The 26,445-nt window shown below is 40.4% G+C and overlaps 1 protein-coding gene across 1 annotated transcript in view; it reads left to right on the top strand.

The window, feature by feature from the left end:
• The first annotated feature begins 3,397 nt into the window (after positions 1-3,397).
• TPH2 (tryptophan hydroxylase 2) overlaps positions 3,398-26,445 on the top strand; it is a 50,138-nt gene continuing 27,090 nt past the window's right edge. Inside the window, exons 1-8 of the mRNA XM_059846907.1 lie at positions 3,398-3,680; positions 6,530-6,682; positions 8,915-9,098; positions 9,207-9,307; positions 12,170-12,237; positions 18,291-18,487; positions 20,203-20,338; positions 24,932-25,058. Of these exons, the coding sequence (XP_059702890.1) occupies positions 3,576-3,680; positions 6,530-6,682; positions 8,915-9,098; positions 9,207-9,307; positions 12,170-12,237; positions 18,291-18,487; positions 20,203-20,338; positions 24,932-25,058 (1,071 nt within the window). The 5' untranslated portion in view covers positions 3,398-3,575. The remainder of the gene's footprint in view (positions 3,681-6,529; positions 6,683-8,914; positions 9,099-9,206; positions 9,308-12,169; positions 12,238-18,290; positions 18,488-20,202; positions 20,339-24,931; positions 25,059-26,445) is intronic.

The following is a 26,445-nucleotide window of genomic DNA, read 5'->3' as shown; positions in this document are numbered from 1 at the left end:
TCTTAAAACAGTTATTGATGGCAGAGGTTTAATGAGTATCCTCTGTAAGTGGTTTCTGTGCTCTCATTTGCAATGATCAGACTCATCACGAGTATTCTTCAACATTGTTTCATGTTGTTAAAAGCAAAGAGCTTATCTCTCTGCCCTTGCTATTAGTTATGAGAGACATCTGGTCACAGCTGATTCTTTAACAAAGACTGATGTAAAAAAAGTGCCTTGAATACCTAGCTAATTTTAAGGACTTTTTTTGTTTTGCCCTTTTCTTGTGCTCAATAGTCTGATAGTTCACTTCTTATAGCTGCTGCTGCAGTAATTTCTTTTAAAGTTACTTTTGATGTCCTGTATTAATGACTTTGAATTTCGTACCACAGCTTTCATCTATGTGCTATTCTACCTGAATTTGGTAGCTTGGTCCTTGTTTGCATCTCCTAAAAGCTCCTCTTTTGAGTTGAAGGTAATGAAGAACTAATGACTTCTGCTACTGCTAGTAAAAGTGTAGTAGAAGACTGCACTTCCTCTGTAATGAAATAGTTTCCTGATTAAACTATATTTTCTCTGGAGCAGGGAAAGAACTGTCTTTCTGTCCTAGGTTCCCTCTTCTTGGCTCTTGTAAATAACTGAATTTTTTTTTTTTTTTTTTTTTTTTTTTTTTTTTTTGTCTCCTGAAATAGTTACTGCCTTTTTCTCAGAACCTTTTTTTTGTTGAAAATTGTGAATTCACTTTATGTTCATGATATCATTTGTCTTCCCAGGTCTTCCTAGCCAGTCTATCTTTTAGTAGATATCCTTGCCCACTGGTTGTTGAAAGAAGATGGTTTTGATGGTTGCTTGAAAACCCATATCTTCATGACTTAAAAATTAAGTGTACGTTGTCATCGTAGATTTTTCAGCAGACCTACATTGCTCAGAGAATTGGACTTAGGAGTGTGTGTGTGTGTGTATATCTCTGGTAAACAGAAACAGATTGTACATCTTTCCTTGTTGAAAAAGCTCCTTTGGTTAGTCCACTTGTCACTTGTTTCACAAAGTCCTTGTTTTACCAACAAAGTTGTGATTTGAAAAGGTATTGGGACTTCTATTTTCTACTCATGTCAACATCTCTTACATGAATAATTAGCACATCTCTTCTCTGCCCTGCCTTTTTGACCTGAGAGTGAATAATGGTGGTGTTTATACTTTAGATCCTTGTGGAGGCCATCTTTCTTTTTGCTTTTTTGATACCTTTTTATAGCTACATTTCTTTCTCTTTCTCTGATGACTTGAGAGTTCTTTTTCCTTCTGTAGTGTGCCTTGAGACAAAGACTTGATGATCTGGGAGAAGAAGGGCTAAATTTGAATAGGTTTTTTGTCAATGCTAGCTGCTCTGCCCTGTGAATTTCACCCTCCAGTTACATCAAGCTATGGTAAATGTTCCAAATATTTTTAGGGAAAATAAGCTGAAACTGGCAGTTGATATCTCTGGTGGGGAAAAAATGACTCAGACACTGAAAACATCTCACAGATTTGCTTTAGATTTCAATTTTCACCTGAGAATTCTGCAAATTTTTAAGCTTAAAAAGTGCATAGCTGAGGACTTCAGGCAACACTGACTCTGCTGTCTCATGAGAGAAAAAGTTTGTGGAAAGTAAAGAGGACCTTGCAGTTTTTGAATTCTGAGTATAGGCGATGAGGATAAGCTTATTCTTTTAGTAACAAGAGTAAGCTTATCCATTTCTTACTGTGAACATTAACTCTATTTCCCAAGATGAAATAGCATTGCTGAGTGACACTGATGTGCTCTAGATCTGGTACTTTTGAATAGTTGCTTTGATGAACTTCTAATTTTTTGGTCAGTGATTTTAGAACTTACTTAGTCTAAATATACAGGACTGTGAGCTACAGAAAAGTGAGTTGAGCTCTCATCAAAATTTGTAGTTTGGCAATATTCCCAGAGCCATATACCAGCTCTGTACAGCAGCTAGAACCAAGAAGAAATAAACATTTTCATAAATATCTTTTGATCTGCTGCTGATATGGCAAAGTCCACCTACAAAATACAAGTTGCCGAAGGAGAACTTCCTTCTAGGGATTAGAATCTCTCTGTGGGACACATGGGCAGACAGCATGGGTAAATCAGCTGAAGCACTGTAGTCCTCCTACCTGTTATTAACACCTGCTGACACAATGTACCTTTGTTTTGCATTCAGGAGTCATGCTGAAGAGGTTATGAGGGACAAAACCTTTGCTGTGCTCTGGTTACTGCATGGAGGTGCAACAATAACAAGGCTCCAGAAGAGCAGGGTTATTGATTTGTGTCATGTCCCAGCTGCAGAGCCAGGATCTAACACTAGATAAAATAATGCTCTGTCTTGCCTGTAGGTGGAAATGCAGCCCGGTCATGTTTGGTTTTGTCACTGGAGCATTCAGAAAGTGCTAAGCAACCTCCCTCATAAATTGTTCAACTACAGGAACCATGTCTGTGTATCTCACGCACAGCAGATAGGAATATCAAAGTCCAAAGACACCAGCTTGCTTTCCTATCATCAAACATAATGAGAAAACAGGACAGGGAACATCTCTTAATAACTTAGGATATGTGACTGAGCTAATAATATGTGTGGCCATGTGCAGCCTGCTGTAGCATTCAGCTGGTTTGCCCCTCTTTTGGGAGGCTCAGGGCAAGTCACCGATGGTGATTTTCAAGTGGAAGTGGTAAGTTTCCCCCGCCTGGCCTGGCGTGTTGGAACAGAGAAAACTGAGTACGTATTTGAGGAAAACTGACATAGTGCTCCCAATTCAGATGTCCTGTTCAGCGCTACATGCTGTAAGGTAACCTATGTATTCAAAGGATGTCGTGGAGAGGTTTTGAAAGGTGAAAGAAGTGAGGAGGAGCTGGGATGGCAGGTGACGGTGGCACGTCACAAAATGAATGCCACAATGAAAGAGAAGTTAGAAATCCTAAATTTCGCAAGTAAATTTGAGAGATGGGGTTCCTTTAACCCTGCAGTCAAGTTATTGCTTCAGCAGTTGCCTTCTGATCACTTAAACGGAGAGAGATGGATTTCTACACCAAAGCATTTCTCGCTATCTCTGCACAACTCCCCTGTGCTGAAGCTCAGCTCCTGCAGGTCTCTGCCGTGCTGTCCCCACACTCTCGAGCCTGCTGCTCCCGGGGCCGTGAGCCCTGCCCTGCCCTGCCCTGCCCTGCCCTGCCCTGCCGTGGTGCCGCGGTGGAGGCAGAGGCCGGCTCGGCCGTGCCGCTCGGGCCGGCTCCGGAGCAGGTGTGAGGGGAGGGCGAAGGAGCAGCCCCGGGGCGAGTGGGGACAGCGACAGCCCGCAGGTCGCTCCGCAGCGGGACCTGCCCGGGCTGCTGCCGGCGTGAGGCGGCGGGATCGCTGCCCGCGCCGCGCTGTCCCGTCCCGCCCCGGCGGCTGAGGTGAGCGGGGACCGTGGGCGTCCGCCTGCCGGCGGCTCTCGTCACCCGGAGACGGGTGTCCCCTAATCGTGCTTCCATCAGCCCGGCGGGGGCGTATAAAGGCAGCGGGCGCGGCGAGGCGGGCAGAGCGCGGCGCTGCCCCCCGCCCGCCGCCGGCCCCATGCAGCCCGCCATGATGATGTTCTCCAGCAAGTACTGGGCGCGCCGGGGCTTCTCGCTGGACTCGGCCCTGCCGGAGGAGCGCCCCGCCGCCGGCAGCCTCACCGTAAGTGCCGGGGCCGGGGCGGGCAGGGCGGGCCGCCGCGGGGTCGGGTTCCGCCGGGGCCGCTGCCAGGCGGCCGTGCGTCCCCCGCGCTGCACGGTCCGGTCCGCAGTTTCTCGGCAGCTGCAGGGGCCGGTGAAACTAACTTTGCTGTCGAATCGGTCTCCGTTCAAAACGCTGCCTGAAAAGTGTCACAAATAGCAGAAAAAGTTTCATGAGCAATACAAGCCTTACTGCAGAAATGAACTGTATTGCTATGGAAATACTAGAAAAAAGCATCGGGTCCCGATCAGATGGTTTTAAGTGCTTGGATTTTGGAAGCCCTTGGTTAGTCCAGCGGGCTATACGCATCAGCAGAGACTGCCTTTTCAGGGCACTCGTAAGGCTCACAGCACCATCTGTAAAGCGTTTTTGGCAAGACACAAATGCCATGCACCCACTCTGCGCTGGTGCCGGTGGATTTGCTGTCGTTCCCGGCTTCTGCCGACGGGCAGGGGGGCAAGGACACGTGGGAGCGCCGTGCCAGGGGACTGTGTCAGATGGAATCACCGTGCCAGGAGATGGAAATGGTTCTCTGTAAGGTGCAACAGGTGCTTGGGTGGTTTCAAGCATGATACAAACTTCTCTATGCTAACAGATAAACGTATGTGTGACTAAATAAGGCAACCTGCTCTGAATACATAAAATATTTAGGATTATAAAGACTGTGGCTCCAATAAAATTTTGTAACAGATGAAGATTTTTATTGCTAGGGTAAAACCAGCAGGGGATTATACCAGTTTAAAATTGACCTACTCTCTATAGTAAAATGTGGAATATCCCTATTTCTACATGCTCAGCTTCTATTAAAAACATTGAATTAAAGGGAATAAATTTGTTTTACTGTCTTTATATTTGGGTTACGTTCTTCACGGAGTTCTGCTGTAAACTACTTCTTTTTCCGAGACTTCCACTTGCTCCAGATAATTAATTTTCATTAAGAAAGTTGGTTTGTTAGGTGTTGTGTAATTATGAAGTGTACTAATGAACATGGCTGGTAAAATTCAAGTTCATCCTCTTCTACTGGGCTCATGGCAAATAGGTGTTCATTTTAGTTTTCAAATGCTTGAGACGGTCTTTCAGTCATCACTTTGGGTAGTGCTCTCTTGAGAGTATTAGGGAACCTCTGATGGGCTTGGAAAGTGCTGAGTGCCCTTGTTTTCCAGAGGAACTGACAGTACTGAGATTCTTGGACGCTTGGTTGACTCCACAATCATGTGTATAAAGCTTCTAGAAAGCAGCACACATGGAAAAACCACAGATGCTGTAAAAGCAGCACCTTTGTCACTTCATCTGGAGGTTGTGTGCTTGATGTATGTGAAAAGGATTTATCCAAATCCTAGATATTACTGAAGTTAAAACAAAAGTGACCTTCCCCATAACTATCCCTGGGCAAGCTTCCTACCATATCAGGTAGGAGCAGACTCATATAAGCTCAATTGCTAAAAAATAAACATGTATGAAATCATTCATATATCATTTCTAGATTGTTGTGTTCTAATAAATAATGAGAAAAGACCACAGGGACTTCTCAGCATGTCCCGTGCCTGGTTTAAATGTGGCTAATTTCACCCGTGCCATTCAAAGTGTTAAAAGATCTATTTAAAAAGCTGAATTTTCTGGTTATTTTATGTAAGCTGCTTTAGAATTTACTGAAGTACCATTTAATCAATTTGAAACATTGAAATAGTATATGTTTTTAATGTATATCTGCATATTTTTATGGATTATAACAAAGCAGTTAGCATCTCACTGGAGATTTAATTTCTTCAGAAGTAACAGCCTAAATATTGGAAAGGGCAGGCTGCTTTTTGAAAATCGTGGTCAGTGTTATAAAAATTGTCTATAAAGGCTGTACTGTTGGAATTTCAACAAGATTTAAGGTGATAAAATAATATTTTTTGGAAAATGGTGACTGAAATTTTGCTTAAAACAATCTCAGACTCACAAATTCTGAGAAGAATGTAAGAGTGGCCAAGGATGGTGCAATTTTCTGTATTTTTTGAGTTCCTCAGCTAACTCACCCCATCTTCTGTGGGGTGTAAAGTTTTTCACAATGAGAACAATCAGCCATTGGAATAATCACCTGAGAGAAGCAGTGGATTCCCCAGAACTGGACAGTTATAAAATTTGGTGTGATGAAGTGCTGGGTCATCTTGTCTAGACCATGCTCTTGCCAAGGAAAGTTGGACCAGATAATCCTTGAGGTCCCTTCCAACTTGGTAGTCTGTGTTGCAGTCTAAGCATTTCTGTTATTGTTTGTGTAATCAACAGAGGTTTTGTTTTCTCAGGATGAATTGCATTACATGATAACATTAATTGTACTATGACAGAGAACTTAAAGTTTTGGCTTTAACAGTAACAATGGTCAATACAAAAATATAGACCAGTGCACATCTTCATAAATTGACTGGTACAGGTTAGGATAGCGTCCCTGTGATTTTGCAGAAATATTCAGGTTTCAATAACTGATCTGCAGGCTTTACCAGTAATTTAGACTGTCTCTGTTTGCTTCACATTTACTTCTAATGATAGCATTGCCCAAATCATGCCATCATATATGTACCCCATTTATGCTTTTCCTTAAGCTTTTAAAATTTTTTTGTATGGCCTCTTATACAGTCTTCTCTAGCAGCTGCCTTTAACCTGTGATTCTGATTTCAAGTAAACACATGACCTTTTCTTTCAAATTAACCCAGGATGAATTCTGTTCAGCTCTTTTCAAACAAAAATCTCTTGCGGGAAATTTCTCTTGCCCGTTTTCATCTTGCCTGTTTTCACACAAGATGACCTTGTTTTTTATCTGTTTGTAGCTAAACAGATCGAGTTCTGGGAAAAATGAGGAGAAGAAAGGGAATAAGGGAAATGGGAAAAGTGAATCTGCATCTGAAGGCGGAAAGACAGCTGTGGTGTTTTCCTTGAAGAATGAAGTTGGTGGATTGGTGAAAGCTCTCAGACTCTTCCAGGTAACGCTTACAAATCATTTATGCTGGCTGGACTGAGGACAGCTACTGAGGTCAGGCTCTTTGCTGATATCAATCTAATGGACCGTGGCAGGAGGAATAGAGTGCAGCTACACTTGCTCGGCAGAACTGAATAAAAGTAACTTAAAATTTTATGGACCATTGAACAAAGCATTTTGGGCTTGTGAAGGATTTTCTGAAATAAAATTTGATAGTGATGCTGATGTTCACATGGCTCACTTTAGGTTTCTGGCATGATTCTCAACACTGTAAATTACATTTGAAGTTGTCTGTGCAGGCCACAATGAAAGGAGACACTTTCAGAGAGCAGTTTGGAATCTAATACAACCAGGTGATGCTAGTGGCAGCCTTGCTTGGTGTTGAAGTTAGAGACACCTTTAAGTGTTTGCAGGGTCAGGGTTTTATGTGTCCAACTGGCATGTAAATTGTGAGGTATTGGTTCCCACACAGATCTCCATGTAATCAGTGCATGTCAGTCAGACTCCTGGTCAGAGTGCTTGGAGGCGTGTCTGAGGGTCATGAAAGCAGCATGATAAAAGCCTTGAGTTGTTCAGTCTGTGCAGTGAAGAGAAAGTCAGGAGGTGGCTTGGAGCCTGCCTCTCAGGCCAAACCATCAGAGGCATGTAAGTGTGGGACCACTGGGTGCTACCAGCCCTCACTCATAGTAGCTGGCTCTGGGAACAGATTCCCAAGGCTGGTGTAGATTAGACCTGTAGATTCTCCAGCCAAGAAAAAGAGGTGAGTTAGACCCACAGGAGGGAGCCAGCCAGGAAACAGGGTGTTTGACCAAAAGAGTGGAAACCTAAGTGAGTGAACAGAAGTTGCAGTAGGAGTTGTTTTCACTGCAGCTGTTCTCTAAGGGTTAAGTGTCCAAGTGCAGCTCTGGCTAAAATGCTGGTATGGGTTCATAGCTGAAATTCTGGATATAAACACCTGCTACCCCTTCTGGGGAATAAGCATAGAATGCACTCTGGTCCCTTAAAACATGGCTGGAAAATGTGGCAGGAATGTCCACCCCCATCCATGTAGTCACTTAACAATTTGAGTATCGCAGGAGGGAGTGCAGGGTTTTGTTCTCAGCCTAGGGAAAACAAAATTGAATTTGTTATGTGATTGGGTTGCTACATAGTATACATATTTATGGAGCATGCCCGTGAAAGAACTATGTCTGTATATCCAGAGGTGTAAAAACAGACACTGCTGGTTGGCTCTGCCAGAGCACACCTCCACCTGCAATGGACATTTATGTAAAATACAGCCGGCAATTGGAAATACAGACATGAATTTCTTCCCATTTGGAAGTCAACAAATGTTTTATTGGCTTCACTGAGTAAGTGCAAGAATAGTTGTGAAAAGTAACAGATAGTTTCTGACTAGCAAGGAAAAATCAGAGTCCATAGGAGGTCAGTCACGTTAAGAACAGCCATCTACTCCAGCCTCCTGTTTTGAAGCAAGGCTGTCACTCTGGATCAGGTCAGCCATGGCACATATATCTGTCTCTGTATGATACCCCTGGCAGACCCGTAGTTGTGCTGGGAGAGAGACCCCATAGGAAAGTTTTCATGCTAGAAGTATTTACACTGTGATGTTTGTTGCATGATTTTGTTTGATGGGAACATTGAAATAGAGAATAAATTGAGTTAGATTTTAAATAAATTGCTGTTAACACTTCATGTTATTGATAATTGCACAGTAGATAGGTGAGGATTGATAAGTGTCTATTCTCATAAAAATATTTTCTTCCTCACGTGGTAAGGTACATCAAGTAATATGTTTGATAACATCTGTTTAAAGAAGCACACTCAATTGTATTTAAATTAACATTATTATGTTGCAAATTTCCAATTAAAATTGCATTAGAGTTTAATATTTATAGCAAAGACAAACATAAAATTGCATTTAATTGAAAAAAGTGTTACACTGTCCTCTGTAAGAGTTTATTTTTGTAGATAAAATGAAATCGTTACTTGGCTTTCTTCATTAAAAATAATAATTTTATTTTTACTTTCCACTTTACTGAGATTTTTTTTTTGTCACCAGTATTTCGTATGTGTCACTAGCTAATCCTGTAAATAGAAAAAGGGAGTACTTTCAATAAAAAGGCCTTTTAATAACTGGAAAAACTTTTCTGAGGAATGTGCCACCAGCATTGCTCTTCTAGCATTGCTCTTCTATGTATGTCTGTATTTCATCTGTTATTTTGTCTTTCCACAGGAAAAACACGTGAGTATGGTTCATATTGAATCACGAAAATCAAAGAGGAGGAATTCAGAGGTGGAAATTTTTGTGGACTGTGACTGCAGTAAGAAAGAATTTAATGAACTGATCCAGTTGCTCAAGTTTCAAACTAATATAGTATCTCTCAATCCACCGGAAAACATCTGGACTGATGAAGAAGGCAAGGCTGTTTTTGTACCACTTGGTTTAGACACTGACAGATGTTTTGCACAGGTATCTCCAAGATCTTACACTCCAGTGCATTCAATTTGCATTCTGTCTCCTACAGATCTCGATTGTGTCCCTTGGTTCCCCAGGAAGATCTCTGAGTTAGACAAATGCTCTCAGAGAGTTTTGATGTATGGATCTGAGCTGGATGCTGACCACCCTGTAAGTGAAACCCAGAATTGTCCTGTAGATGATTATTTGCCAGTACAATAAAAATCCTGTTGACTGCTGATTGTTTTCAGAAGATGAGGACTGGTTTCTCTTTGGTAGTTTCAGTGAATTAATTTTCCTTTTCTGTAGAAAGATACGCAGAATTCAGGTCCTCCACTAAACTTATTCATTGTTTAGCAAGTATACCCCCCTTTTGTACTGCTTGCAAAAAAAAAAAAAAAAAGTAATTAGTTGATAGAAAGATTTCAAACTTTAGAATTTTGATCAGTATGACCTTCAGTTCTGCCAGAAGTAGCTCTTGGGTAAGAATAGCTATTGTCAATAAGTGTCAGAGAAAGAAAGAATTATGAAGGAATTATTTGGCACTCAGGAGGTAATTACAAGATAAAACAGAGAAACATGTTCCTGTTTTTGGTGAATGCAGCAAATGAGAAGGTGTCTCTCATTGTTTCTCAAAATCTCCTGACTTTGGTGGCAGAAGACAAGCCTGCACGCACAAGTGGTATCTGTAGTAGTGTCAAATGCTCAATGCAAAAGACAGAAAAAAGGGGTTTGTTATTGTTTTATTTCTTTTTGCTAATGGCTATAAATGCTTAACCTCTGAGTCTTTAGATGGCAGATGATTGCAAGCATTTGTGTTAAAATACTTTCCCTTTCTATGAATCCAAGTTTCTACCTCTGAATGACTTGACTGAAAGATACTGGTGGTAGATGGTTATATTAATTCCTAAAATAGGCTGGTTTAAACTGGTACTGCCAGAAATTTCCAGCTAAAAGGAAGTAGGCAGTGAACTAAGATACCTGACCATAAGACTGTCTTATAATAGAATCAGATTAAACTCTAGCAATAGATGGTAATTTCCTTTGTTTTTTGTTGCACATATTTTGTGCTGTGGTGGGAGCTCAGGTACAGATTCTCACCCCTGTGCACACAAATGGAAACCATCACAAAGATCCATTGCAGCCCCTCTGTCTCTGGTGTCACCTCCCCACACACCAGCCACGATCATCATCATCATCATCACCTTGCTTGGTTATCAGCCTGCTCTATCACGTGGGAGCCCTTCCCATACTGAGGGCCCATAGTCAGGGAGCACAATCCTGAATCCTGGTTTATGCTGGGTACTTTGTGATGACAAACTAGGATCTAATTCACATTTTCTCCAAAAGAAAAAGAATGCTGATTATCTTCAACCATTTACCATTATTTGGTTCAAGAAGGGGTTGTAGAGACAGCTCATTCCAGCTTTGAGTTTATGGCTCTGACAGGCCATTAGATGCTGTTTTATGTTCTGAGGCGGTACCTTCATTAAATACTTGAGCACTCTGCTGAAAATTTGCCTTCAGTTTTACAGAAAACAAAAAAAGACATTTGCATTATATGAATATATATTTTACACTTGGGAGGACTCTTGCAAACACAATTTACACACCATTTGTTAGCCTATGCAGCGTGCTAGATGTTAGGAATGGGGTAAGAACCCTTAAATCTTTGACTGGCCTTTGAAAGGCCACTCCAGTTGCCTGCCCTGTTCCTTACCAGCGGCATGTGTATGCCACAGGACCAAAGAGAATTATCCTGTTACAGAACCTGCAAGGATAACACCTCTTCAACAGCTTAGCCCTAACCCACTCCATAATGGCTAATGATTTCAGTCTCAGTTTCATTACACTTGACAGGTTTTTAAGTCCCCTGTGCTGTCTTCCTTCCCTTTCCAGGTCTCTTGAATGGTCTTCAGCTGAGTAACTCAACATTTGCCTCAATAGGTATTAAGGAGACAAGGAGGCTCCCCCAGATTACAGCAACTTTTTGCAAGTCAAAGAAGCTTTTCTGTGCAGGAGTGGAGGTTTGAAGGCTTTCTGAAGTCCTGTGAAATCCTCCCATACTCTGCCCCAGCAGCACAGCTTTGGTTATGGGACAGTAAAATGTCTCCTGAGTTTTATGGAAGCTCATACAAGTATTTCAAATCAAGCAATGTTATCTTTTAATTTGTTTCAGTGTTTTGCATGTCTATGTGAGCACTAAGGAAAAAAGACATTTTAATTTTCAGCATTTTACTTTTCAGGGGGAATCTTTAATGCACTTTTTGGGCCACTAACTGGGTAACATAAGTAACTCTTTAACCCTTTTTTGTCTTCAAGGGGTTGGCAGTTCTACCTTGGAAATAGTTTACTCTTCTTGTAGTCCAAACCTGAAGTATCTTTATATTTTATAGATATAGAAGAGATCTTGTTCTAATTTTGAGTAGCTCAAAGAGCTGTAACTGGCCAGCATGTACGTGTTATACAACTCTTTTGCTCTTAATGTGGAAAAGGTGTGAGCCTACTGTAGCCCACCAGGTAGAGCCCTTCCTTTGTGACTCAAACTGGTGCTGGAGGCTGATGGTTCAGTCCCTAATGTGTTGGTTAAGATGGCAACTGCTGAAAAAAGAATCTTCAAGATGAGTTGCAAATGATCTTTAGATGCTTGATTCTAGTGAAGAAAGAGTATAAAGAACAAGTAGATTATTGTGCTAGGCACCTGTGGGTAGATCTCAGTTCAGATCAAGGAAAACATGAGTGAGATAAAACGTCAGGAAAAAAGTTTTGCTTTTCAAGATCTTGGATGAATGACTGTACTTATGCACAAAGCTCTCTTGAAAGAACTCCTGTGGAATGCTGGTGAAGAAAAAAAAGAAAAAAAAAAGAAAAAAAAAAAGAAAAACCCTTATTTTCTCTTGCAGTCCAGTAGACAGTGTAAATCAAAATACAATGCAGCTAAGTACTAAAGAAACATTTCAATGATTTATTTTTTAATTCTTACTGCTAATTTTATGTCCTTATTGTAAATTACTCTCTTCTTCCTTGCTTAAGGGATTTAAAGACAATGTCTATCGACAGAGAAGAAAGTACTTTGTGGATGTTGCCATGAGCTATAAATAGTAAGTACTGGCATAATTCTTCCCTCTGCTGCTGACTAGTTAGAATTCATGCTCTACTTAATTCTGTAGGATGAAGTTTAACAGTAGACAAAGTCATCCTTTAAACTTTGACTAGTTTAGTGTAGGCTGTAAATTACGAACCTGATGCTTGGAATCCCCTTACATTTTTGATACAGCTACAGGCAAGTGAAGCATTTGAAAAGCAAGTGCTCTCTCTTTTAGCATTTTATTCACAGCTGCTTAAATTTTGGGAAATATTTTACAGATATTTGCATGCCTTACTGACAAGCTGATGCGCTGCTAAATCACACATATCTAGCATCCCTACATAGTTGGAAGAGTTCACTAAACCCAAAATTATTATTTTCTTTTGATGCACATACTATATTGGGCTGAGGCCAGTTGCATGAGGTTCAACAAACCAGGTGCCAGGTCCTGCACTTTGGTTTCAACAACCTGCACTTTTGCAGGCTGGGAGAAAATTGGCTGGAAGCTGCTCAGTGGAAAAGGATCTGGAGATGCTGGTCAGCAGCATCTGACCACGAGCCAGCAGTGTACCTGGGGGGCCAAGAAGGCCAGTGGCATCCTGGCCTTTATCAGAAATGGTGTGTTCAGCAGGACCAGGGCAGCGATTCTCCCCCTGTACTCAGCACTGGTGAGGCCACACCTTGAGTCCTGTGTCCAGGTTTGGGCCCCTCACTGTAAAAAGGACATTGAGGTGCTGGAGCGTGGCCAGAGAAGTGCAGTAGAGATGGTGAAGGGGCTGGAAGTCAGGTCAGATGAGGAGTGGCTGAGGGGGCTGTGCTTGTTTAGCCTGGAGAGAAGGAGGATCAAGGAAGACTTTATTACTCTCTACAACTGCCTGCAAGGAGGTTGTGTGAGGTGGGGGGTGGCCTCTTCTCTCAGATAACAAGTGACAGGATGAGAAGAAATGGCATCGAGCTGCACAAGGGTTTAGGCTGGATATTAGGAACCTTTTTTATTGAAAGGGTGGTTGGGCATTGGAGTAGGCTGCCCAGGGATGCGGTGGGATCACAGCCCCTGGAAGTGTTCAAAAGGTGTTTGGATGGGGCACTTTGGGACAAGGTTTAGTGGTGAGCATAGCAGTGTTGGGTTAACAATTGGACTTGGTAATCTTAGAGGTCTTTTCCAACCTTAACAATTTTATCATTCTGCGATTCTACGGGATGCTGCAAAATGCCATTTATTGGTTGTGCCAATACAGCTCTAAATTTCTTAGAATTTAGTCAGTGCATTTCTGTGTAGTTAGAGAAGCTGGTGGCTGCAGACAAGTACACTGCAAGTGTTTTCTCATTCTGTTTTTTTTCCCCCCATTTCAAGTCAGTATTTTCAATTTGCTACAGTCTCTGGAAGTTAGGAAACTTGCTGTTCTACCTACAAACAACTACTGTGTTGCAATTTTCTTGTCACAGAAGCACTCAACTAGTTCTAATCCTACTCTAGGTTTTATTTGCAACAGGTTTAAACCCTCATTCTCAAGGGAAAAAACATATTAATTTCATGTTCTTTTCAATTTTCTTTTCTACACTTCTTCAGGTTTTTCATTTTTTCTCCTTTGAGATTTCTACCTACCTGGTTTAAGAATATGAAACATGCAATTTTTTCCCCCACTTACAGGAGGCACATCCTGTCAGGAATCAAGTCAAAACTGAATTTCTGAAGGTTTTTGAGTATAAGGCTGTTATACAGCCTGCAGGAGAGTGGGGGGTCAGAAGGATTAACTCTGCTTTTGACCATATATAATTCTGATTATATCTTTCTTCTACTGTTGTCCCAAGGCAGTCATTAAGCTATTACCAGTCTTACCCACGTGTAGGTGCTAGTGTTCTTTCCCCTTTCTTTCTGCCCACAGTGGTATTTGTTTAGCTGGGTGCTCACGACATCCATCCAGCACACTGAGCTGCTGCCTGCTGGGGCAGGTGTTTTTTAGTAGAGAAGCTCTCTAGGCTGCCCAGGTAAGCCCTGAGTTTAGCCAGCTTTCAAATGTAAATTGAGATAGCTTTTTCGTTGGAATGTTTGTTTAAAGCTGATTGATTTATTATCTTTCTTTTAGTCTAATACTTGCAGTGAAGTCAGTGCTTCTTGTCATTTACTGCAGTGTGAAATGTCAAGTGGATCCCTGTGGATGAGGGCAGGCTGTGTGTGCTCTTAGGCTCTTTCTGTAAGTGGGATAGCTCTCCATTTATCCGTGATGGTGGCAGTAGTGCTGTGCATTTCACAGCTGCTAGCTTTCTGGTAAGATCTTCCTTCCTTCTCCCTCTCAGCTGCCTAAGTGCTGGAAAGGTGATGCAGCTGGCTTACTAAGCAGTGGTTGGTCTTTTGCTTCAAAGTGTGGCCTTTTTTTCCACCCAGAAACCAGAAGAGAAGCACCTTTTTGCAAAATAACAGAAAGTAATCCTGCATATTTCCAGAAAATAAAACAAATCAAAGAAAGGGAAACCTTTTCCTTCTTTAGATTTTGAAGGTTTAGGAACATTTTTGCAGGCACATTACAAAAATTACATAATCCAAACCAGAGGTTATTTGAGGACCAGATCTTGTACTTCAGCAAAACTTCTCAAATGTACTCCTTCATTCCACTAATCTTTTCAAACCTTTAAAAGATTGCAAACTTGTCCTATTATTATAAGCAGAAAGAAAAGAAGAGGCTTCAAATACTCTTAGCCAGGCACCCGAAAAACTGGGAGAGCAGTGCTTAGGGCAGTTACCTAACTTGTCAAAATCTCATTCATACTTCAGGTCTCCTGCACTGGTTATCCTTACCCCCAGGGATGTGCTGTGTCTACTGGTCTGTACAATCTGTCTGTCTCTGGGTATCCATGGAGAGACATTCCAGGGAGACAACCTCAGCATCCTGTTGCAGCACAGCCCAAGCCATGCTGAGGAAAGGCAAATCAGCTCAGGGAAAGCTGTGCTGCTGCAGCTGGGCTGTTTCTGCTACCCACACTATGGAGCTGAGAGTTACTACAGGTGTCTTGACACTACATCAAAGTCTTGTCACACTTTCCTCTGTTGTCTAATGACTATTTACTCATTTCCACAAAAAGAACAGCTCTTTTACAAGGGCTGCCCTCCTTGGGGATAAACATCTCTCAGTGTCTTCCAGGCAAGTGACTTTCCTAATCACTTACTGAGGCTTGATGTGTTTCTACTTTTCCTTTTCCATTGTAAAAAAACCAACAACCCACATTTGTTTTCCTTAAAAAAACACAGAGATCTGGCTGCAAGGAATTGGCTCCATAAAAAGTTGAGTTGAAAATCCCAGATCAGCATTTCCTTTATGAATTGCTACTGTTCTATAGTGGTAGATGCTTTGCTTTGCTTGAACATAAACTGGTGTCCATAATGAAGAGAGGGAGAGAGAGAAAAACATTACCAAGTGAACTTGAAGGAGCAGGTATTTGCTGGAGCTGGCTGTTAAGGGAAAAGACATGTTAATAGAGCACAGCAGTGAAGATCAGCTGTGTGAAATAAATGGACCAAAAAAGCCATAAAAAAACATATTCCTCCCTCCTTCACTTAGCTTCTATCCTAAAGAGAGTGAAAATGCGTTAATCTTGCTAATTAGTCCTTTGAGACTGATTAGGGTTTGAAAAAGTGTTGCAAAAATTAAATCTGTAGGAAACATACGATGTTTAAGAGGGAATTAATAATATGAGTTGATAGCTCATGACCGTGGCAAAATGGAAAGACCCTATTTTAATAAGGAGAAATAAAAATTCAGATTAGGTTAGCTTGTAGAGTCATCTTAACCACAAGGAAACTGGCTATGCAGATTGGCCATTTCCATGATTTATTGAAATGTTTGAGTGCAAGGTGGGTCTTGCATGTTGAAATAAGAAGGTAAGAAATATGAAGTTTGCAGAGGTGAGGAAAAAAGGCACAGATCCTTTTACAGGTCTGGCTGCCTTGATTCTCTCTATAAAGAAAGAAATATCATGATCAGCTGGAAATAAGATCAGCTCTCCTAGGCATGAAACCAATTAAGGAATTAATGTTCAGTGAACCTTATTTCAGTACTAATGAATTAATTGGAACAATAACTAAGTTATAAACCTCTTAGTGAGCAGCGAGCAAGCTTTAGGTCCTTGATTGTGTTTATGCCTTTCTAGTGACAGGCTAAATAGGAACATGAGCTTTTCCACTGGTAAAACATATCTTCTTCCTTGATGTGCCAGTGCTGACCCATACTGGTAGTGTCCATAGTAGAGGTCAGGCCTAAGGAGAAGGGATGAGGCTGGGTATTCTGGCAAAAGCAAATGCATGGAGTAGCAACCTGCTTCTATCTGTCGTGTGCAGTACAATTCAGAATAGCTATGCTATGTTTTCCATGGGCTGGCAGGCAGCTGAAGGCTGATGAACTGCTAAGGGGGAAGACAGATACTAGACCTGAAGGACTGTCTCCCACTGCAGGGTGGGCACAGACCCAGTGAAGCTCCTGTGGATGAGAAATACTTCACTAAACGTGTTGCAATTCTTGTCATGTCTGCAAAAGTGGCTGCCAGGGAACTAGTGCATCTATTGGATATTCAGCAGTCCCTACCAAGTACGAGCACCTCATACAGAGTTGCCTTTGACTGACAGATAACTGCCATGGATCAAAATCCTTTGATATCATGAAAGGCAAGGGGATTAAATGGTAAGTTTTCAATAAAGATGAGGGGACAACCACAATAAATGTAGGGCAGATGATCCTCTCGTGTGCATGTAGGGACTGCATAGCAGCAATCAAATGTGACATGAGGGCTTATTCCTTGTTACCTCGTACAGTGGAGACAGGATTATGAATTGCGCAGCAGCCGCCAGCAAAAGGCCAGCCCTGCGGTTCTCCTGCTGCAGTGGAGCTGCCCGTGCCTGATGTGCCTGTTCAGCTGCTGTCTGTGGTACTGGGGAAGCTGCAGCACTGGGCTGGGAGTGCCCACGTGGCCAGCCCTGTGGCAGGAGAGTGAGAGATAAGGACTGATGGAGCGGAGGAGGATGCTGTGAGTCGCTCTGCCAATCTGTATGTTGTTACAGTGCGGGAGAAGATGCCTGAGGAGAAGGCAGATTGCAGAGATTGCACATTCTAGATTGTGAATATTAATTGCAGAGGAACACTATAACATTTCAAGGGGCAATTAATGACATGAGATGATGGTCCATGGCCATGTCATGGGAAATTCCTTGCAGCTAAATACAAGGCAGTGCAAGTTGGAAGGATTGCTTAGCAATGTTCCCACTGTCAGTCAGTTTTGAATAAACTGTAGCTACTCAAGACAAATCTTGGATGTTAGAAACAGATTTGCAGGTATCCTGGAAGGTCCTGCTTTCCAGTGTCTGTACATCTGTGCAAGCAGGAGGGGGCAGAAGAACAAGGCAGGATTAAAACCAAAGGAGAGATGTGTTTAAAGGTTTAGTTTCCTCTAGGCTGGGCTGCTGGCTCTGAGATGAGCTTTCTCCTAATATAGTCCTGCATGAATTTGGGTTCCAAACATATCTGCATATGTAAGCAACTGTCTAAGCAATAAATACACATTTTTAAAATTGGATCCATACATTTCTAAGCATCTATGTAATTGCCTTATCTTGACCCAGCATTTGATGCTGTGTGAATATTATGTATTTTAAAGAATGGTTAGAGAATGCAGTCTGTTGAAGGCCTTACTCAATCTACATGTTAGACTGAATCAGGATCTTCAGCTATCCACTTGCAAAGGTACCAGTGGCAGTAAGTGGAGAAATATTAGCCTGGTATAGGAACATGGTACATAAGAAATCCATCTTTCTACTATGATATGTACAAAGATTAAGAAGCAATGCGATTGCTTAGTAAGAAACACAATTCTTAAGGAAATGATAGAATATGTACATCATAACATCAAGAAATAATTCTAAGGAAGAAGCATTAAGCTGTCAATTAAAAATAGTTCAAATAATTTTAATAGTCTCACTTGCCTTAATTTTAAAAATACTTTTGCTGGAAATGTCACTCTTTACAATCTGTCTACAATCTGCTTGTATTTGAATGTATTTTGTATTTTTTTTTCCAATAGTGGTCAACCCATTCCAAGAGTGGAGTACACAGCTGAAGAAGTCAAAACTTGGGGGGTGGTATTTAGGGAACTCAGTAAACTCTATCCCACCCATGCTTGTCGTGAATATTTAAAAAACTTTCCTCTGCTGAGCAAATACTGTGGATACAGAGAAGATAATGTGCCTCAGTTGGAAGATGTTTCTGTTTTTCTTAAAGGTAAGATTCATAATTGATTTATCAATAGATGTGGTTTCATTAATACAGTTTTTTGTTAGTATGGGGTACAAAGCACACTGAGTGAAAAGACGTAGAGCACTGTCAGTGGCCTTTAGTTTAGTCTGAAGTATCATTCTGGTTTTGTGTTCTCTGTGGCAGAGAGTTTTGGAGTCAAGACAGTTTTATGTAGATATTTGCAAGTATGAACTGGAGAGAAATGAATCAGCTGAACATGAGAAGCATGATGTTATCTTGTACAGGGAGGGCACCCTTCTGTTTGGTGGAAAGGAAAACCTGAGTTAGTGACAGATGGGGACTTCTGATAATCACACTGGGCATCCCCCAAATATCCAGGCAGGAAAAAGGGGGGCTCAACTGCCAAGATAACTGAATTTAAAGAGGAGGGCATGTTTGGCACACTGTTGTGTAGCCTGATGAATATGAAGCTTTTCTGAGTGCTCGAGACCTCCTGAAGTTAGTCCTTTTATTTGTATGTTGAAAAAGATGTGTTGGACACTCTAGGTGATGTAGTGTTTCTCTTTCATTTTTTAAAGATCAGTGTATTACATATTTAAATTCAAAAATAAATTATTATTTTAAATTTGTAATGGAAATCTATCCCATATGGACAATGTGGTAGATATGGAGGTTTAGCTCTAGAAGAAAAGCCACTGAAGAGTTAAGAGTTTAATTTCTCCTCAAAGGTCCCTTCAGATACACATATTTGTTTCTTAAGCTTTTTACTCACGAACTAAAATATTATAAAGGTGGGTATTTGAAAAAAAACCAACATGTGCTGGTAAGAGAATAATTAGCAAAGCATTTTATCCAAATATATATATATGGACAAGCTAAAGGAAATAAAGAATTTATAACAACAAGCTTACTTTCCTCAGCTTGTGTTTCATCCATAATTCTTGCCTGTGAAAAGCTGCATTTGCTAATAGCTGACTCATCATCCTTTGAATTTAATTGTGTCCTTCTGGGTCTCTCACATATTGTGTTCAAGTCACTAAGGAATGATGCCAAATTGTACAGATTTTTTCTCCCTAGCTAGAAATTCAAAATCTCACACTTGTTTCAGAAATATGTTTTCATATTACATAGAGCAGCTAGTAGTACTTGCAAAAAAACTTGAAATATTGTCCTGTAAAAACTTTGAAACAATAAAGAATTAATTTTTGAGAGAAACATACTTTTTGAAGTCACTGAATCTGAAACTGTTTCACTCTGGGACTAATCTGAAAAAAGAACACTCTTAAATATTTCAATGAGGATCTTAACTATAAAAATCAGTATTTTATTGACACAAACAATATTTTATCTGTAAAAAATAAGGACAAATTTATTTTAATCCTATTCTGTTCTGTTAGTTTTTTAACACATTTTGCATATTTTCCAAGATGGAAACTTCTCTCCTGTTTGGTACCAGACAAAAATTTTTGTTCTTAACATTTTAAGAACATCACGGTACCTCATCATTTTTTCCTAGACGAAGATATTCAGACCAGCTTTGAAATACCTCAAGCCTTTTTCATTATACATATGCTAGCAATGCAAAATACTTCTTGCACATAATAATTGCAAATGATGTGTGGTGATCGTCACGATTCTTTGTGCCATGCTTCTGGTAGAATAACTAACAACAGATCTGTCGCCAGAAAGTGATACAGTGACCTGTGTAATGTGGCCTTTTATCATCTCTCTCACTTCAGAAAGGTCTGGCTTCACAGTGAGACCAGTTGCTGGATACCTGTCTCCCCGTGACTTTTTGGCTGGCTTAGCCTACAGAGTCTTTCACTGCACTCAGTACATCCGGCACGGCTCAGATCCCCTCTACACACCGGAACCGTAAGTGCTGCCTCTGCTTGAGCACTGAAAACATAGGCTCACCACTTTCTTAAAAGAACCAGTTGAATCTGGCAAGATTGAAAAGAGGAACCTTTCTACAAAATGTGAAATTTTTCTTATACTGTTGATGACAAAATCCTTCGCATTGGCAAGACAGAATTTAATTCAAAGACTTTTTTGTTGACTTTTTACAAGGGTCTTAAATAACTGGGTCATTTATGTAGTGGGTCAGAAATACTATTTAAATTATATTTCAGTGAAAAATGGAGTTTTCACCTAAAAATTTTGAAAAAGCATCTAAAATTTTATTTTCTGCTGGACAGCTAGAAAGAAGTAGTGGAAAAAAAAACCTGAATATTTTGAAAAAGCCCTGCTTTCAGAATTTTAATTTGATCTTCTGTGTTCCCATTTTTATTTGTTTGGACCAGGTTGCACCACTGAACTTCATTTCTCTCCTATAACATAACACAAGCAAGACATGGAGCGCTATTCTCTTACCAAGAGAGAATATTAGATATGTTGCAGGGAAATTATTGAAGAAATAAGAAACACTTTAATTATGACTTTTATGGGACAGCATTGCAGCTTTTCCAAAACAGAACATTGCAAGTTAGTATGAAACACCTTGGTGTATGGTCTTTTGATTAAAAGAGGGGGAAAAGAAGATCAAAGAGATTGTAGTTCTTGTCTTGTGTTAGATATGTTGTATTCTGTGCAGTAATAGCAGAACAGTACCTGTCATTTAGATAATATGGAGGTAGTTTTACCAAAGGCATCTGCTGATCCTGTAACCACAAGAATGACATTTTTTGCAGTGAACATTCATCAGGCAGTTAGCATGAAATTGTAGCTGCATTTTAATCTGCTTGGACTGCTTGAGTATGTTTGATTTTTTCCAAATTTACACAAAGGATTCATACATATATATTCAGCTCCAGTTCTGTAAACATTTGGACTCATGCCCAAGTTTGATTTCATGAATTAATTGCCAAAACCATGGAGTAATATTTTTGAATATAAAAGGTTTAATGGTGCTGCATACTAAGCTGAATCTGAAAATGTGGCAGCTTTATTCTGGCAGGAGTCACCAGGTGGTGCTGTTAGACACTTCTCTGCCTTTTTCCTCAGCCTCTGACCGTGGCGAAGTACTTGCTGAATGCTCTGAGGCTAGCTTTGTGTGCGTGTTTCTTTTGGAAAGGAGGTGGTGATCCCTGAAGGAATTCAATCGCTTCTATAACCTCTGTAATTACAACTTAAATCTCTTAAATTTGTAGGAAAATTGATAGAATGGAAAATCTTGAAAGGAGACTTGGATGGAAGAAAGAGCTGAACCTCTTCAGGTCTATTTAAAAATATCTGTAGATATTTCAAAAAAATAAATGATGCAAGGGAAGTACCAGGCTTTGCATCAGTGATTTCCTCTCCTGTGGGAAGCCAGTGTTTCAGGCTGCAGCATGTACCAGTGTTCAGCAAAAGAATGATCACGTTTATTAACTTAGTACAAACTAGAACATTTTCATCTACTGATAAGAGATTTAGGTACATAACTCCAACAGGATAAAGGCAATAACCTCTTCCAGGAAGCAATTAAGTGTGTCTGCGCTTTTCCTGTTGTTCTCTGGTTCATTGATTTTTGTATTTGAGAGCCCTGCAGTTTTCAGGATGCTGCTTACATTCAGAATTATGCAGTGGATCATAGCAGGTCCTTAGTAGTAATGGCAGCTGCTTTTTTGGTAACCTTTCTGGTCATGCTGTCTGGAAAGTCGCCGAGTAATAATAACAGCTGAGTTAGAATGAAGGTTTTTATCCCTTATTTGGGCTGAACTTAAAAATACAGGTTATAGTCTTAACACTTCTAAATACGACTAATAGAGGATTTAAGTTGTCCTTTTCTAGTGATGTTACACTCTTTTCTTAAATATCTACTGGTTCACATTAATTAAGTAATATGTATTGACTACCAGGAAGTCCATAGAAAAATTTTGACAATCCCTTTTAAAATGTTTTTACGTTTCTTTACAAAACATAGAACACACAGTAAGTAGTAGAGTGAAAGCCTGGTGCTTTTTTAAATCAGTGGCAAAACTAAATTGATTTGTGTGGGGACAGTTCTTTGTCTTCTGCAGTAGCTGAAATGCCCTGAGATTTCCTGGTTGATATATGGGGCCATAATGAGGTTTGTTGCAGGTGCTGGCTGGTGAATGTTGCATTTCAATGATATAAACCAGGTAAAGAGGCTCCCTTTGACTTCAGTGGGCTTTCTGTCAGATTTAACACCTGGGCTACAGAGCTAGATACAAATTAGAGAGTTCGTTTGGTTTGATCTGTATCACTACCATGTACATTTTAAAGTATATTTCTTCCTGATTTTAATTATGTTTCTACTACATTCACAGAGCTATGTAGATTTTTTCTGCTTTACTAACTAATTTACTTCAAGAAAAATCTTTTGCTGTGAAAAGTGTATTACAAAAATCTTATTTTCTCTGAGCAATGTGTGTGAATAAATTAAAGGAACTTAATTATTTTCAGAGTAAGACAAAATAAAAGAATCAAGCCTTGGTAGTTAAGCAAAGAATTATATTGTTTAGACTATCTATAAAGGGCCAGACTGGCAGGGAACTCTAAAAGACTCCAATGACAATCCCAAATACTGGTTCATGTTTCTGCCTGAAAGATTTTGTGGTTTTGGGGTTTTTTTTGTTCATATTCTTTTTGCTTTAAGCTCCCCTCTTTGTAACTGCACATTCAAAATACTACTTTGCATATCTTTAATGAAAGAATCTACAAGCTAAAGGCATGAGAGAAGTATCTTCTGCCTGTTCTTTTCCCCTTGCCAAGAGAGACAAGTTAATGGGATTAGGCTTTGTCTGTTCTCATTTTGTCTGCAAGAGTGGACATAACAAAGGCCATGTGTCCCGGTGCAGAACTGGGAATAAGTCATATTTGCTTATTTGTTTCTGGGGTTTGTGTCTTCAGGACAGGAAAACAGAGATGTAGGCACTGGCTCAGGTGTCAGTAGTAGTGATGCTGCTGTGGAAGCCTGCCTGCAGATGAGTGTGCTTACCTGGAGCCAGGAACTTGGAGCCAGCTTCACTGTTTGCTTCTGCTTGAACTACTGATACAAAGCTAAATATAGCTGAACTGGTGGAGTGTAGCACAGATGCTCAGCAATTAGTGTCAGTCTGCTGCGTGGAAGTAAGAATTGGTGTGCTGGGCTTCCAGAGAATGGGCTGTGTGACCCATTTTTATGTTGGAAGTTGATGGCTGGAGGAATCAGGTCCCTCCAGTGAATTGCTTGGTGCTGGGAAGTGGTGGTGTGTCTGTCAGACTGCAAACTACATTTCCCAGCTGTCCTTTGCATTGTTAGTGAGCTAAATCTTGCAGGAGAATATGGAAAAATTGTTATGATTGGAATGGAATTAATTAAAGAAGGGCCTTTAGCTTTGATGACTATCCAGTCAAGTGATGCAAACCATAAGCTTCTATTTACTACTTTCCACCTACACGTTATTGGTTCAGACTTCTTGGTGAGGATACTGAGTAAGAAGACTTTAAATTATATAGAGGGTTGTTTTTCTGTTCATGATTTATCTGAAATGTCATATTCTGTGACTTTTCAAACAAAAATAGTTTATAAAAGACAAATTGGATGATTTTGGGAAGAAGGCAGAAAACTTGATGTTTTCTCCCTGCCTTTAAAACATTTGTTTACAGCTTAGGATAAAAAAAAAGAAAAAAAATCAAAAAAGAGGTATGTCTTGTAAGAGACAAGAGCAAAGGAAATGTCAGATTGGATTTTTAAAGTGAACTTTACTACCAAGTCCATTATTTCCTGTGAACAAATGCAGCAAAACTATCAGAATTGTTTGAAAGCTTTTGTAGATGATGCATGTGCACTTCTGTTAGGAGTTTTTTGTACACTTATGTCTGCACTTTGTCATTACTAACAATGCACTTACAGATGTGAACAGCTGTTCTTTTTGAAATGACTTGGATTCTCTGCTTTTTCTGAAATCTGCTTGCTGAAAACTAGACTGCATAACAGAAGTACCCAGTAATTGCAGTAGGATTTCATGACTGCATGAGAAATTAGGCGCACAGAAGCCTCTGAAAATACTGCCCCATATTTCTGGGGGCAAGTGGCAAAATGCTTGATGTGGAGTGCTGCCCAATTACAGAAAGAAGAACGGACAAGAGGAAGAGGGAATGTGTTGGATTTTGATTTATACGGACAGAAAAGCTGAAAACTGTACTTGTGGGACAGCTGGCTTTCCTCTGGGCAGTTCAGTCTCCATGTCAGCAAGTCTGAAATATTGTAGTGATCAGGCTCTTCCACTCAATCTGGAAATGATGAGCAAATCACGGAACAGCTGGGGTTAAACGAGATATAATCTATTTAACAGAAGCAAATGTGTGTGTTTCTACCTACACATAGAAACTGTATACACAGGGAAGAGCTACACTGTAAAAACTATGTTTCATTGTAAGGTAGGGGTCAGGCCCCTGTAAAATGCATTATGTTAAATTAATTATGGAATTATTATGGTATTAATTTCTGTAATGACTCTCTTTTCATTTCCATTCCCTTAGGGATACGTGCCATGAACTCTTGGGACATGTGCCTCTACTTGCTGATCCCAAATTTGCACAGTTTTCACAAGAGATAGGACTTGCTTCACTGGGAGCATCTGATGAAGATGTTCAGAAATTAGCCACTGTGAGTCAAAATCTTTTTGTGGCATGCTCTCTCATCTCTCCTCCTTTTTTGCTGATGAACTGATGTGCATTGTCATATAAGAGCTGACTACATTTTCAGGTTGGATGACTATAGTTTGACAATCAGAGCTTTAGGTGTTTTTCATTGTTTTTAAGAAGACCAAAGCTGATCACACTAAGTAATCCGTTTCAATTTTTATTTTCCATAATCACCAATTTTCAGGGCTAGCTGAGATGAATTTTGTCTTCTTTAAGGTGCTGGAAATGAGTAAGAGAGGTAAACTTGGAAAAAACCTGAAACATAAAGCGTTTTGATGTGTGCTCTGATCTCTAGACTGTAAGCTTCTCCACAGGTGGCCACTTTGGCTCTTAGCATTGATATTTCTGTACTCACTGTTCAGTATTGCAGCTCTTAATCGTATTCCAGTGTCTGATGGATTTTAAGATGACATTGCATCCTTGCCTGCTGCTCCCCTTGGAGAATATGCAGTTACTGAGCCAAGGCTGTGCAGCAGGAGATCTAGATTAAGACCAAGTGCCTCAGCCAGCAGCTGGGAGATGGATTCTCTCTTGCATCATGTGAGTCACAAGCCAGCAGTGTGAGCTGTCTGTGTGTTGAAGCTGTTAGATGCTGCTGAGGCTGGAGCTTTCATGACCTTTGTGAGAGGAACCCTGTCAAGCTGTCATGACTCTCTGCCCCTGAGCACCTGTCAGCCCTGCTCTGTTGCCACATTCCAGGAACTGGGATGCAACTCTTTGCATCCTGACATAGATTTGTGACCACTGGTCTTTACCACTTGCTTTGTTCAGTTGTTTTGACTTACTGTATATTTCCTTTGGTGGTTCGTGTTAAAACTAATGCAGCAAAGAATTTGAAGAATGATATTGGATTAAAAAGCTCCACATATTTATAATGTTCCACATTTAAACATTTTATCTTCTGAAAAATTCTGTGAGATTGAGCACGGGAATTGGTTACTTTAAAATCTTGCAGCATACTGCTGCTCTTCTACACATGTACAATGGGGATTTTAAGGCTTGGAAAGAATTGTTGGATGCAGAGTCAAGTTAGATTCAATTAAACTGCAGAAGTTTTGATGTGCACTCTTAGCAGAGGCTTAGAGTCCTATCTGCCAAAAAAGGTGTTTATACCCCTTTGTTTGATTGGAATCCTGTTTGATTTGAATCTTCTCGCTCCTTCCAGAAGAAGACACTAAATTTAAACAAACTGTTTTCAGTCCTTAGTTAGACAGGCTCCATGTCTTCATCATGGCCAAGTCCTCTCATATGATCCTCTGTGTGTTCCTTGTTTTTTCTAATGGATGTCCGTGGAGAAGGAACCGTTGTTTGTATGGAGGAATCATGAAAGTTGAGTTCATACTTCCACA

This window comes from Haemorhous mexicanus, chromosome 5 (assembly GCF_027477595.1).
Source record: "Haemorhous mexicanus isolate bHaeMex1 chromosome 5, bHaeMex1.pri, whole genome shotgun sequence".
NCBI classification, from domain to species: Eukaryota; Metazoa; Chordata; class Aves; order Passeriformes; family Fringillidae; genus Haemorhous; species Haemorhous mexicanus.
The sequence above is the reverse complement of the archived record's forward strand: the minus strand, read 5'-3'. Positions and strand labels throughout refer to the sequence as shown.